At 43.5% G+C, this 14,001-nt stretch overlaps 1 protein-coding gene and 1 long non-coding RNA gene across 4 annotated transcripts in view; one reads left to right on the top strand and one right to left on the bottom strand.

The window, feature by feature from the left end:
* Positions 1–13,240, bottom strand: part of hipk2 (homeodomain interacting protein kinase 2) — a 71,762-nt gene extending 58,522 nt beyond the window's left edge. For all 3 annotated transcript variants that reach the window (XM_018664415.2, XM_018664416.2, XM_018664417.2), the window contains exon 1: positions 12,881–13,240. In XM_018664415.2, the coding sequence (XP_018519931.1) occupies positions 12,881–12,899 (19 nt within the window). In that variant the 5' untranslated portion in view covers positions 12,900–13,240. The remainder of the gene's footprint in view (positions 1–12,880) is intronic.
* Positions 4,684–9,013, top strand: LOC127142889 (uncharacterized). The gene is made up of 3 exons (XR_007813994.1): positions 4,684–5,270; positions 5,393–5,567; positions 8,642–9,013. It is a non-coding gene; the product is annotated as an uncharacterized LOC127142889 (long non-coding RNA).
* Positions 13,241–14,001: the final 761 nt, after the last annotated feature.

Here is a 14,001-nt window from a genome sequence, read left to right as displayed (position 1 = left end):
ACGTTTTAAGCCAGAACAGCTTCAATTCTCCAAGAAGTCTCTGGAAATCTACTACATACATGTCAGTCCAAAACTCTCCCATAGGTGTACAGTTAGGTTGAATGCAAGGTCCAGAGTAATGACTCACATTTATTTTGTACTCATCGGACCATTCAGTGAGCCCCTGAGCCCTGTATGGAATCATCTGCATTTGTTTCTCAACTCATTTGTCTGCATTTTCCTTTAATTTGTCATCTGGGCATGCTGTCATTTTTTGGAGTGATGTTATATGCACAAAAAAGTGAACTTTTCCACCAGTGGAGTCACTGTCATTGACTCCAGTCACTGACTCTGGTGTCAGTGGAGTCACTGCCACTGTCCCCACTTTGGGGTTAAACACAACAGCAAATGCATGACTGAGGAGGAACATATTGTTCATACAGAGCAGGCTAGCCTTGTGTTCCTGCCTCCTGCCTGAGTTCTGCCCTCAGTGGGGGAGCTGGAGCTTGACACTGAATAGTCTTTCTCTCTCTCTCACCCACAGCCACTATTGACCATCCTGTCTGCCTTTTTAGCTCTCTCATCTCAGCTTATTTATAGAATAATGCATCAGACGAGCTCGCAGGGAGATACTGTCATGTAGGCTGCTGCTCCATCGGCCTTTATGCTCATCCTGACCACAGTATTTGACCAGTTGGAACTGTCTTGCCATTTCTCTCCTCTCTTTTGCAAACACAGAAAAGAGGACAAATATCTATCGAGCATATGGACAGCCTAAAAAGCAAACATGAATGCTGTTTGACAGACATACACAAGACTTCTCAGCTCGTAAATCAGCAACATGCCTGCTGTAAATGTGACACTCCCTAAGCTCTCCCTTTCCTGGAAACAAACAGCCAAAGATACAGCGTGTTGTGTTAGCTGTGAGATAACATGTTTGGTCAGCACTTGTTCAAATGCACTTGCTTAGATGCATAAGCAAGAGCAGTCAAGCTATCTGGCATGAATGTCCACATGTGGGGCACAGACACAAAGAGGTGTGCAAAGCTACACATATTCATATCGACTGATGGGAAATGCAACAATGAATATATTGCTGACTTGTAGAGGTTTACCAAGACGGTGATAACTTGTACAGTTAAACTTTCAGTGCTAGCATTTCTAATCTAGAGTAAAGCTGAAAAACGTGGTTCCCCGGGGCAACTGTCAGTAGATAAGGAGGCTGCTATTCACATTGTAAGTGTGGTCATAAAACGGCTGGTGTGAGAAAAACATTTGCCTTGTTTATACTGCCAGGTCAGCCTAACCAGGCACTGAACCAAGGCACAGGGTGGAGGAGAGGAGCGGGAGATGAGGCGGAGGAGGAGGAGGAAGGGGTGACAGAGTGGCTCTGCATGAGCTGGATTTCTTATTAATCAAATCACGAGTGTAGCAAGTGTACAAAGCACAGCACCCAACTTCCTCCCCACCCGAGAGAGAGAGAAAGACAGAAAGAAAGAAAGAAAGAAAGAAAGAAATGCTGTAGCAAAAGTAAAACAATGGGTGTGGAACAGAAAAGAAGAAACTATTTGTTCTGTGCCGAAGGTGGTAACAAAAAATGAGAAGGAGGGAGTTGAAAACGTGCCCGACCATAAACCAGTGGCACCTGTTAACTCATGGCCCGACTGCGCTACCATTGACATCCACTGCATGCATCAAGCTGGCTGCTTTGACTACAGTTGCAAACACAGTGCAGGGCCACACAGGGACACACACCTGATAAGCAGCCACTCTCCAGAACCCTTATCATCTACACACAGTAAGAAACGCCCCACCACACCACACTTCCTCTTATGTCATTAGGATCAACAATGACAGCCGGACACAATGTACTATAATGAGATTAACATATGAGAACTGCAGACGAGAAACAGTAACCCAGTGTAGAGAACAACAGGGGAGAACATACAGATGAGTACAATGTGGGAGAAAACATTGTTCAGCAGTGAGAGGGGCCAGAGCAGTATGGATTTTGTTACATGCCCATTGTGTTGCACTATAAGCTAAAGACTCAACTATGAGGTTTTATAGTGTGAATGAGAATTGTGGCCTTGTTTGCTGCTGAGGTTCTGAAAGGCTACCACTTCAGTAAGTGAAGGAGAAAAGCCAATGATACACACACATACACACACACAAGGACACACATGCCTGCATACACAAATATGGAAAACCAGGTTCCCCTCAGCTACCTATCAACCTTTAGTCATTATTCTGCCTAATGTTCAGTTGACAAAAGGCCCAGAGCCGAATGAGGTTTATAAAGGAACCTTTCAGAGACGGAGACTTTAATTTCATTTCTAAAGGATCTAACCTCTTCCCTGACAAACAAATATGATTATGTTCTGAGACAAGAACGAGCAACTGACAGTAACAAAACAATAAAACAGAGGAATTTAAAAATGTTGACAAAAAAAAAAAATCTAAAATAATCCACCATGGTTTTAACTTTGTGTGATCCCTTGTTATTTATGCATGGGTTGTCTAATATATTCTGAACAGGTACTCACTTTGTGAGGTTCAGAATCGTATTAACCCCACTAATATGATTATCACATCCAAAGTGTTAAATGAGTCTTTACTCATTACTACGTTTCTGAAATATGAGCACTATTTGTATTTGGAAAACTATTGATTTTAACTATGCAAAGTAAAAAAAAAAATGAGAGTCAAACTGTGGGAGATGGACTGAGACAGTTACGGGGAGAAGATGTCAGCTGGAGGGAGTACTGCCTTGGACGATCTTTTGAGGAGATGGCATCATCGCTCCACCCTGCCACCCTGCCCTGTCCCATGGAACAGACTACTAAGCATTGGTTTTGGGTGTGTTCTTGAACTCAGGGGTCAAAGTCTGCTGCTGCATTAATATCCAACAGAGACAGCTGGAATAATGCCTGTCCTGCTCAACACGTTCACCTCGCCCGAGGATGCACGCACCGCACCGTGCACACGACTTCCCGCATGTGTGCAAAGTGTGTGTAGAAGGCGTGTACCCACAGACATGCATCTATGCATTTCTGAGACTGTATGTGTGTATGTGTGTTTACATGTGTAGAACTTTGTGACTACTGGTGCTTTGCGGGACTTCCTCAGCTATTTGTCAGAGCTCTAACATCTTAACAACATGCATGAAGCCACCAGACCAAAACACACACACACACACACCCAGAGGGATTAATCTGATGCTCCACCCCTTCAAAAACCAGCGATGAACCCCGACAAACAGAGGAACCAGTCCAACCTGACCAGGCACCTGGGGACCAATCACACTCAGGCAGGGCCATCACTTCCTGTATTTCCAAAACACAGCTGTATTCAAACAGCAAACTTTTTTTTTTTTTAAAGAGAGTATGAGTTGCTGGGAAATGTTAGGGACATATTTTTCTTTGTTTGTTTTATGCGCAACAGGTAAAATAAAACTACGAATGTCTCCCTGTTATTTTCACTTCCCATTTGCTTGCAAGTTGTCATCTTGAATTCAGGATGGCACAGGCTGTTTCTGAATTGCAAGTTGTGACATACAAGCCAGTCAGTGTGTTTGATAACGATAAGTGCTGATGCTGGTGCATGACGCCCACTTTTTACTGGCCCAGAGACGACAGATGGAGGAAAAAACGGGCAACTCCTATCTATCTCATATCAGAGCTCTTCCTAACCCCCCACATGCGGCTGGCCTTCTGCTCCCCCAGTGTACTCCACCTCCCTATGCTCTCCACTATCAAATACAAGCTTGGGATGGTGCACATGCCTCCCCAGGCGACGGGAGTGTGTGATATTTCAGTGGGGTGTGTGAAGCTGCTGCTCTGGGCCTATTAGGGCCATAGATCAGACTAATTTAAACCACAGATGCCTTTTTTTCCTCTCTCTAAAATGCCTCAAAATGCACTCCTGCCTTCATACTGCAGGTGACTCATCTATATGCATGTTTGATAAATTGTTTTAATCTCTTAATCTCTCTTCATCCTCTTCTTTTTTTAACCCTGTCTCCTTTTGTAGCTTCTCCTGTTCTGTCTGTTTTCTCTTTGACAAAGTGAGGAGGCTCACCACGCTATATATTCAAACAGCTTTTAAAAGATTATGGCAGACACACACACAAACATGTGCTCACATACAAATTTAGCAAGGCATATGTGTCCTTAATCCAACTGACAGTGTGTCGTAAACATGGCTGTTGAGTCCTTCTGGCCACAGAGCTGAGGTAATAAATATGGCTGGCCAACTCAGCCCTCTGCATCTGATTCAGCGTGAAAATCATGGCTTTAGCTGATTATATTTACAGTGTCCTCACAGTCACAAAGAGCAGCCAAAACCAGGCAGGAAATGGCTATTCTGACCATCAGTTTAACACCCACATACTAAGTGGCCGTGTATGAGAAGCACACATTTGAACTGGCTTGCATAAAAAGGTAAACATTTTCAAAAGGAGAATAAGAGTTGTTGGTTTTACAATTATACACATTATGGCTAAACTTTGTTTAGTAAATGACACGAAACCATTTACTCTAAGAATCTACCAGTTTGCTTCTGCTCTTGTGGTCTGTGATGTTTCTAAACTCCCAGTTCAGTAGTAGCTGAGAGTGCTTTTAACAGATGGAAAAGATGAGCTGTGGGAAGTCTGTAAATAATGATTCATCAAACTGTAATATGCTTTACTATGAATAAAGATAGAAATGCTAGTAGTCTGTTAGCCTAGCTGACGTATTTTTGTGTCCAGGCTATAAAAATGTAGGGTATGAATGAAGTCCATGTTATTCAAATGGATGCCACTTTCTTCCACGTTTATGTTCAAATGCCTTTAAGTTTAATGCATATGAGTGCAGAGCTGACATGTTGTTTCTGTCTCACAGAAGCCTAATGAGGTAAAAACAACTGGCCTGGCCCATACTGCTCTGGAGCAGTGAGGGAGAGAGAACAGGTCCTCATAGCTAAAGGTCAACTTTTGGCCTTTTTCTGGGCCAGCTTCTCTAAAAGTGATGGAGGGGTGGGAGCGTGTTTGTGTGAGATAGCAGCTGCTGGGCTCCATCAAGGGAGCCGAGGAGTCGGGCGCCCCGCCGGACAGCACTGATCCCAGATGTAAGAGGGAGACAGGTTAAAGGAGACGAGGGGTAAGATGTACCGCGACCCCCAACACAGCCACCACCACCACCACCACCTACGAAATCCCTCTCAGACCAGTGACCCCCACACAAAACTAACTGCCAAACACCCTCTGACCTCTGGTGGTGCCCCTGAGGCCCATGGGCCTCCAGAAGAAGGTATTCATCCCTCCACTCGGGCTCCACTGCCTCCCTCCCTCTCTTCTATTTCTGCTTTACTTTTTCAATCTCTGTCACTCCCTGTCTTACTGCCATTCTCCCTCTCCCTCTCTGTCTCTCAGGCTGAATGGAGGGGTCAGTTCAAAAGGCTGCCAGAGAGAGAAAGAGAGAGGGAGAGAGAGAGAGCTGCTGGCTAGCCATGATGTGCCTGAGGCTTTGAAGTGAGGAGTGGATCTAAAAGGTGTGCAGCCTGTTTTTTTATGCTGCAACACACTTGGGGCCAAGAAATATAAACAGGTACTGTTATTACTCTTCCTGAATTCTGTTTAATACATTTACCATGAATGAATACTGTATTTAAACTTCTTAACAATAAGCCATACTTAAATGAGGAGCATATGAGGAACATTTCCAGCAAGAAAATGTCACTGCTACTTCTGTTTTTTAGCACAAAAGTTCTCCAAAGCTAGGCAAACAGTGCATGCCTCTACTATAAATCTACTAAAATAAGATGGCTGAAAAAGCACTTTATTAGATCTTTCAGAATAAAATAATGGGAAAAGCAAATGTAATTTACACTTCTTCAAACCTTTCCGAAGATCTTAAAAATCTTTTTTTTTTTCAGATAAAAGGCTCACAGTGCCATTAAACAACCATAATCACTCACTTACGCTGCAAGTGAACGTAACTTAACATCTTCAGAGATGTTCGTGCAGCAGTATTGCAACTGTGAGGAAATATTTCTTCAAGTTGAGACATTCAGCGTTATTAGAGGAGCCACTGGATTGCCTAACTAAACCAATGACTTTTTAACATCTCTCTCTCATCTCACATTATCCCTTAAAAGCTCATAAAAGCTTGTTTTTTTTTCAGCCCTCAGCAGTATCCACAAAATCATCTCCTCCACATATGTGAATGTTAAATAGATACAGAGACCATTTTATTACATTTCATAGCTCTAGTTCTTCAAACCTCTAGGAGATTTCTATCTGCTCTGTTTGCTTCTAGCAGCACACTTCGTCACTTCCACCTCCTGCCTCCTTTTGATGTGTAACTTCTTGGTTTACTGAAACTGATTTTTCACAGGGGATACAGGATTCCTGAGAGAATCTCTGATCTGAAGCGAATTAAAAAGAAAAAGAAATCACTTGAGAGGGAGGGGTGACTTTCTGTAACAGTGACCGTCACATTTTATTTCAGTTTCTGGCTAAGCAAGGGGATGTGTCATCACAACTGCTTTCGCGGTAACAGAATAATGAGAAACACACACAATCAAGAAAAAAAGGATAAAAAATTGAATAAGATGATGAGAAGTGGAGAATGACTGTATGTGGGAGCAAATATTGCACACACACACAAAAAAAAAAAAAAACGAGAGGCGGAAAAAGGGAAGGACTCAAGCTGCTCATTTCCATGCCTGTTGACTCTTTTGACTACTCGAGTCCTTGTCTATTGCTGCCTCCTCTCTCTGTTCTGTGCCTTTTTGCCTCCTGGCTCTGGGCAGTAATGGGCTTGAGCGCTCGTCTGAGCTTTGAAGTCCTTGGTTATCAGCCAAGCGTAGAGCTGTACCTGCAGCCATCTGTGAAGGGGCCGCCAGCAGCCGCCCATCGCTCCACTTCCCTTCCATGACCGGAGAGGGGCCGGAGCCAGGAGTGGTGATGGGGCTGGCAGCGGCACTTAGCCCACATTGGCTGGCCGCACATTGTACAGCCAATAGCTGTGTCTGTGCATATACCCTAAAAACCTCAACCTCGGTGCCCTAATCTTACTGTGTAATTCAGTCCTTCTCTGCTCATTTTAATATCTGTCTATAAACACCCCCCTCCCCTCCCACCCTGTCTTTTTCCCCCAGAAGAGGAGGAAAAATGTGGAGGTTATGAAAGGCTTGATTAAAAACTGCAAGCCATTTTTCACTCTGCGCTTCATGTAATATGAAGAGACGGTTAGGATCTTTTGTTTAAATAAAGTGGCTGTGAGTGCGGTAGTTGCCCTCTCGCCATCCAGCTGTAGTACTTTACATCATCTGTTGTCTCTGCATCACATTCGAAGCTTTTGTCCAACTTTTTTTCTTTTTTTTTTTTTTTTTACGAGCTTCGCATGTGCACGTGCAATGTGACGTGTCAACTTGAAAGGCCAAATGAGCCGGTGATAAATACGGCCAGCTCTCTTCCAGAGAGTGCTATGACAAATGGACGGGTATGTAGGGGACATTATCACAAACAATAGGATTAAGACCTGGGACAATGTGCACTAAAACAAGCTGGTGGTTTGAGTTTGTGGGGGTTCGTGATGGGACGAGGCAATAAGACAAGCTGGGGGGGGGATTGGGTGAAGCAGGGGGCAATGGGGGAGTCTGAGAGGGTTTGGGTGGGGGTCATGATTAAGGAGAACAAAAAAGCTACAGTAGCCAGACCTTCTTCACAAACCAGCTTCCAATTACAGACACACACACACACACATACATACATGGGGGCTTCCAATCTGGCCATCAGGCTGTTGCTGGAGTGTCACATGGGCACCATGTGCGCTGGCCAATGGCCTCTCGGCTTATCAACAAACAGAGCGGGATGGAAGGACAGATAAGAGATAGATGTTAGGGGTGGGGGGGTGGGGACCGTGGGGGGATGGTGGGTGGAGGGCAGGGGCTGGGAATGGGTGGGGGTCACTGGCAGATGATGAGAGATTGCAAAGTGAGCATGCAATATATGGCATGCGAGCAAAATGCAAATCATGCTTGCGCTGCACTGTGCAATATTATTCACATATTAAAAAAAAAAAAAAAACAGGATTTGACACCCTCAGCATATAAAGTGCCCTTTATGCTCTAGGAATCCCTGTGTAATTATTGCTTAACAGGCCCAAGTTAACAAAAGGCCTTATTCACTCTGTGCTGTACTGAGAAGCAGTAAAATGTGAACCTTTGTTTGAACTGTGGCTCTCATAGCAGATCAAAGCAATGGATGTGTCATAAGGTACAGAGTTTCTCAGCATCATACTCTTTCACAGATGCTATTCTCACCCTTGCTGTAGAACGCTTACTGCATTACTTTTAGCAAGAGGAGGTTATTTAAATCTAAGGGGGACATTCATCTATTTTTTTCTCCCATGGTGATATGCCACCCCACTGAGAGTCAGAAAATAGCTTCCAAAGAGATACAAATCTATTTAGAAAACAAATTACATATTCAGTATTCAAAGCATTATAGATTGGGTGTGTTCAAGAAGGGGTTAGAGGTCAGGGGTTAGGGGTGAGGGTGTGATGTGTTTTGAGCCATCACATTAGAATGTGTTTCAAGTTTAAATGCAGATGTCTCATCTTTGCATACTATATTAAATACAGAACTAAACTCCAACTAAATCTTTCCTTACAGACCCTGGGCTCACTGCATGGCTAGTCCGAGCCAGAAGGCAGCTGTTCCACACAAGCTGACACCATACACAGTGTGAAACAACAGTGCAGGGGGGGAAAAAAGGGCCTTCACACATGCATGACAACCAACACGGAAATGCCTTATGTAAGCAGTCGACAGGGTTGAGGCTCCATCCCGGCCAGCCTCCCTCTTCCCCTACGATAAAAACTAACTAATGTCAGCAACTGATGTGGTCTCCCAGTTTCAAGGACCTCAGAGCCCCGGCTTTTAGAGTTGTTTCCGAGAGACAGAGGTCTGAAACATATGGCAGAAGCACTAAAAAACAACAGCAACAAAAAAAAAAAACAGGAGTCTTACTGACTGAGGGGAAAATGAGAGCTGCAAAGTCCCCTTCACATCTCAATTGAATTTCCTCCATGCACAAAAAAAAAGGAAAGAAAGAAAGAAAGAAAGCCAGAAGAATGATGTGCTGGAGTACTGGAGGCAGTTTTACTCCAGAGAAATTTGCTGAAAAAGAGTATATGAAAAGTTGAGCCTGTTGAAATAGCCAGAAGTGCTCTGCTTGTATTCAAGGCTGGGCCCTCTGTGTCAGACTGGCCTCTACTAACCTGTCATTTCAGTTCAGGCTGACGCTCCCCTCCCTCCCTCCCTTACCCCCCATCTGTTTCCAAAACCCTCAGATCACACCTGTGAACTATTTCAGCACATCAGAGGGCTCACATATTCCCGTCTTCAGTGGAGAATTACACACACACACACACACACAGACACACACACACCTCATCTCACATGAAACTCACATTCTATCTCCTCTCCAAAGCCTCAGCTTCTTCTACTAAATGCTTCAACAAATCAATAGCACAAAAGAATCCCCCCAACACTGGATTTCACTTTTCTTTTCAGATAGGAAGCTTTGAATAATGCAAAAGCGATACTTGTAAAGACAGCTTATCCATTTTCATAACCTTTTTCTGAGCAAAGCGCCTTTCCTAACAAGTCATAAGATGATGCATCAGGTCAACAAACAGATCAAAACTGACACTGAGTGAAAGTGAAAAACAAGAAATAAACATTCACAATAGCACCTACAAGGATTTGTGGAGTGATGGCTGTTCTTTCCTGCCAGCTATTTAACTATCACCTCATCTCTTAGCGACTGTTTAGCTATCCCTCCTCCCCAGGCCCTTCTCCCTCACCACTGCGGACAGTGAAGAGCTAAACACACCACCCTGCTTGTCATAACAGTCAGGAAGAAAGACCCTCCTCGGTTCCCCTGACTGTGCCACGGGGGTGTGGCCGTGCCATGGCCCCCAAAGGCCCCCAGGGTTCTTCCTGCAATTCTAATCAAAGTTTAAAAAGCTGCAACCTTGGACTCTAAGCCTGGGTCATGGCCTGGGAGGAAGATATCAATCAAACAGCTCCAAACAAGCATGAGAGGAAGAGGGAGGGAGACCAGGAGAGTTGAGGGCAGTTTCCGAGAAAGTCTCGCTCGCTTTCCGTCTGTCTGTCTTTTCCTCGACCCTCGGAGGAGTAACGTTCCCTCGACAAGGACGGGGTGCGTTCCCCGTACCTGGAAACTACAAGGTAATTCAAAGTAGCATTAACTCATAATGGCCGTGTGAATGGATAAAACATTAATCTGCCTGTGATGCTGCAGCGCCTGTCAGCACCACCACCACCACCACCACCATCATCATCATCATCATCATCATCTTCTGAGTCATACTCTGTCCATTTTTCCAGGCAGGAACGAATGAATCCTTTCTGGAATAGCACTGTTTGACCTGCGTGAGGCAGACCTGCGAATGAAGTTGCCTTCCTGCCCATTTCTGCAGCTGTCTAATCCTCTCGCAGGCCTACCCTACAAATCGGGTGATGGCACATGTGTACGGGCTCATACGCACATAGAGACATCTGCACATGCATGCGTGAGCACACCACAACACCCATATCTAGCCGGGGGAAGAGGGCAGTTCAGGCAGGCAGGGGAAAGGGTTTGGCGTTGTCTGAATATTAGCTTTTCCACAGCTGGGGGCTGCTGGACCTGCTCCGTTCATCAGACATCCATCAAGGTGTCAGTTTGGGTTATGAGACCAGGCTCCCAGGGTGATCAGACTGCTGCCCTGCCTGCCAACAGGCCTGCCTGATGGCCTTCAGTCTGGGCCAAGAAGGACCAAAGGCAAACACACACACACACACAAAAAAAAAAAAGACGAGGGAGAAAAGAAAAAGGCAGAACCAACAGGAAAATGACACAAGCACACATAATTCTGAATAAATGATTATGAATGTAAACAAACATGTCAGCTGCAAACAGTTTTCCCTCAACAAACTCTGCTTTAAACTATCAAGGGAAGTAGTTAATCATATAGATTTAACTTATTAGTTGCCCCGTAGCCAAGGGTGAGTAATCACCATAATAGCCGGTGTTATTCTATGTGAAGCCCCCCACCACCCCCACCCCTACACACACACACACACACACACACACACACACACACAAACCTATTTTCCACCGGAGATGTTGGTCATTTCCATGACTGCTCTACATAACAGCCCTCTCCAACACTGAGGAGGACAGGCAAGGTAATTAATTCCCCCTGCCGCTTCTTTCTCTTCCCTTCTCCTCCTCTCCGTGGTGAAGGGAAAAGCCAGGGAATGTAATTTACACTAATTGCCTTTTGCATAGGAGTCTCATTTCAACTTTCTTTTTCATGTTGAGTCTTAAGCTATGCCTCTAAGCTTCAACACCCCCTAATGAAAAATCACTACAATATCCCTACAGGGACACAACAGCACTCAGTGAAGAGTTTGTTGCCACCTTATTGTACTTTATCATACAGTATCTGCTATAACAAGCTATTATATAACCTAAATATTCCAATTAGGCCCCACTTTCGCTGTTGACATTTCTATAATGTCACTTTAAAATGTGTTAAAGTGTTACTTTTCAGTGCTTCTTCCTTAATGGTAATTCTGAATAGAGAAGAAGGGGTCCCCTTTAATACCAGCAGAGGGACTATAGAGTAGAAAAGAGGATATTAAACAATACAAAATAAATATTGGAAACATCAAGGGTCATTATTTGCTATGTGCAACTATTCAGTTTGAATAAGCTTCAGATCTGCATGTAAACCTGTTTACTTTATGAATATAGTTAGAGCTTATCCGTCCTATTGTATGTCAAAAGAGCATCTCCACAGGCAACAGTACTTCTGAATGATACATTACTACAGCTGAATGAAATCCAAATATCACATACAATTGCAGAAAATCTATCACACTAACGTCACTGTTATACATCACACTATTTAACCTATTGGTATTATTGTGTGTAGTTGCAGTTGGACCATTTACAGACCTCGATCATGCACGGATTATAATGGGCCGCCTGCATTGTTTTACATTTAGAACCCACCTTGCAACGACAATGCAAAACAAAACACATCGTTTCTACGTGATTTAGTCTCTTAGAATAAATAAGAGCTATATGACAGCAGAATAATTTAGAGAAGCATGCGGGGTAGCATTCTCTCAACTGGATTAGTCACAGCCACAATGCTGCAGCGATAGCGAGTATGCTGTATTTTAGGCATGCCTTTCGTTTCCGGAAGAAAAAATAAAACATATAGGAATCAATGCACCGAAGCAGTGAGACATGTAAAGTCAGTCAGTTTTTGGACTGATGAGAAATCATAGGAGACGGAAGAATGAGAGTGAATACAGAGCCGAGACTCGACCGATCGGTCTCCGACCTTCTTTCATTCCCTCTCCTTCCTCCAAGCAGAGCTGTGATCATTTCAAGCAGTAACAAGCGTGTGAGGACAAAAACACAACATTTCCAAGTGCCTGTGCACATGAAGACTACTGTATGTTTAACACGGGCTCGTCTTTGACCTTATTCAGGAGGGTTTGCAGTTTTATCAGCGCTATTTTGACGGACACCGCTCAGACTGGCACCACAATCTTAACTGAGCTATTTACTAATATTCTTTAACTGCAACCAAAAGCAGTAAGGCACAAAGCTGCAGGGGATCTGACCGCCTATTTGTGGTGGATAGAGAAAATATCGTGTTAATATATGTTGTAGGATTTTTGACAGAAAGAGGAGAGGGTGCAACGCATCTCTTCCCTCCGTATCAGCCGCAATTCAATTGTATCACAATTGGTACAGTAGGCTCAGTGACTGAGCTCCGCACAGGGAAGAGAAAAAACAGCACATTCTCAAAACCGTCTTACCTTCGTATACAGGGGCCATCGGTGCAAGGATTTCTGTTATACATGGCAAAAAATAAAGCGAGATTTCTGTTCAAAACTCAATAAAAATCTGCCATCTTGAAACACTGATGAGAGAGTCGCCGTGGTCTCCTGCATTACTGGCCCAGTTCATTAGTGAGGAAAATGCTCATAATTCATATCCAGGCGTTTTCAAACGTAGGGTCCGATGCGAGGAAGGCGACAGAGGAGAGGCTGTGCAATTCAAATCCCACCGGCGGCGTATTTCTGGAGGCTCAGATGATGAGCCACGATGACAGGTTTACTTCAGCTATTGTGCGACATGTCTGTGGAGTGAGGAGTCTCTGCAAAAGTTGCAGTGGTCAGAGCGCAGCGAGTTTGGTGTAAAGTGAGAGAGTCGACCGTCGATCGAGTCGATGGAGGCAACGAGGAGACGCATCAGTCTGGAGCCAAAACAAATACTAGATCTCCAACAGGCTAAAACGGATAATAACATAATTTTCATCATTGTGCATGTACAACACGTAAACAAAACTAAGATTAATGAACAACAGTTCGTAGCCTTGAATAGAAATGAATAAAGAAAGAAATGTAGATCAGCAGGCAGGGCAGCTTATATGCATAGCAACTTTCAAATACAAAGACAGCTTTAATGAATCACATCAACATTTAAACCCATTAAAAAGGAAAATAACAGATTAAAATGGAATGAATTAGGTTAACGAGATAATTAAAGAGAAAAAATAAATAAAATATCAATCATTGTTTAAGATATGTATACATTGTGGGAAGTGGCAGGTAATATTTCTCCCTGTTTTACTGATTATAGAACAGATATTTCTTTCTTTTCTTTTTACACATTACTGTTTAAAACTGCTTCTCTTTTCTGTGGAATTTTGAAAGTGCAGAAAAGATAACTGAAAGAAAAATCATCAGTCTGATATAATATATAGTTATATATTATAATTCATTAAGAAAACTTGTGACTTATTATTATAAAATATCAACAGCAGCCACAGCAATATCAGTAGTTCAGAAAAATGCATAGTTTACAGCAGTCAGGCTGTTTAGTGACAGCAGAATGCAAACAGTCTTAATAGTCAGTGGACAAATGATCTAATAAA

Source organism: Lates calcarifer, linkage group LG10 (assembly GCF_001640805.2).
Source record: "Lates calcarifer isolate ASB-BC8 linkage group LG10, TLL_Latcal_v3, whole genome shotgun sequence".
NCBI classification, from domain to species: domain Eukaryota; kingdom Metazoa; phylum Chordata; class Actinopteri; family Centropomidae; genus Lates; species Lates calcarifer.
This window is presented reverse-complemented; position numbering and strand designations above follow the sequence as displayed.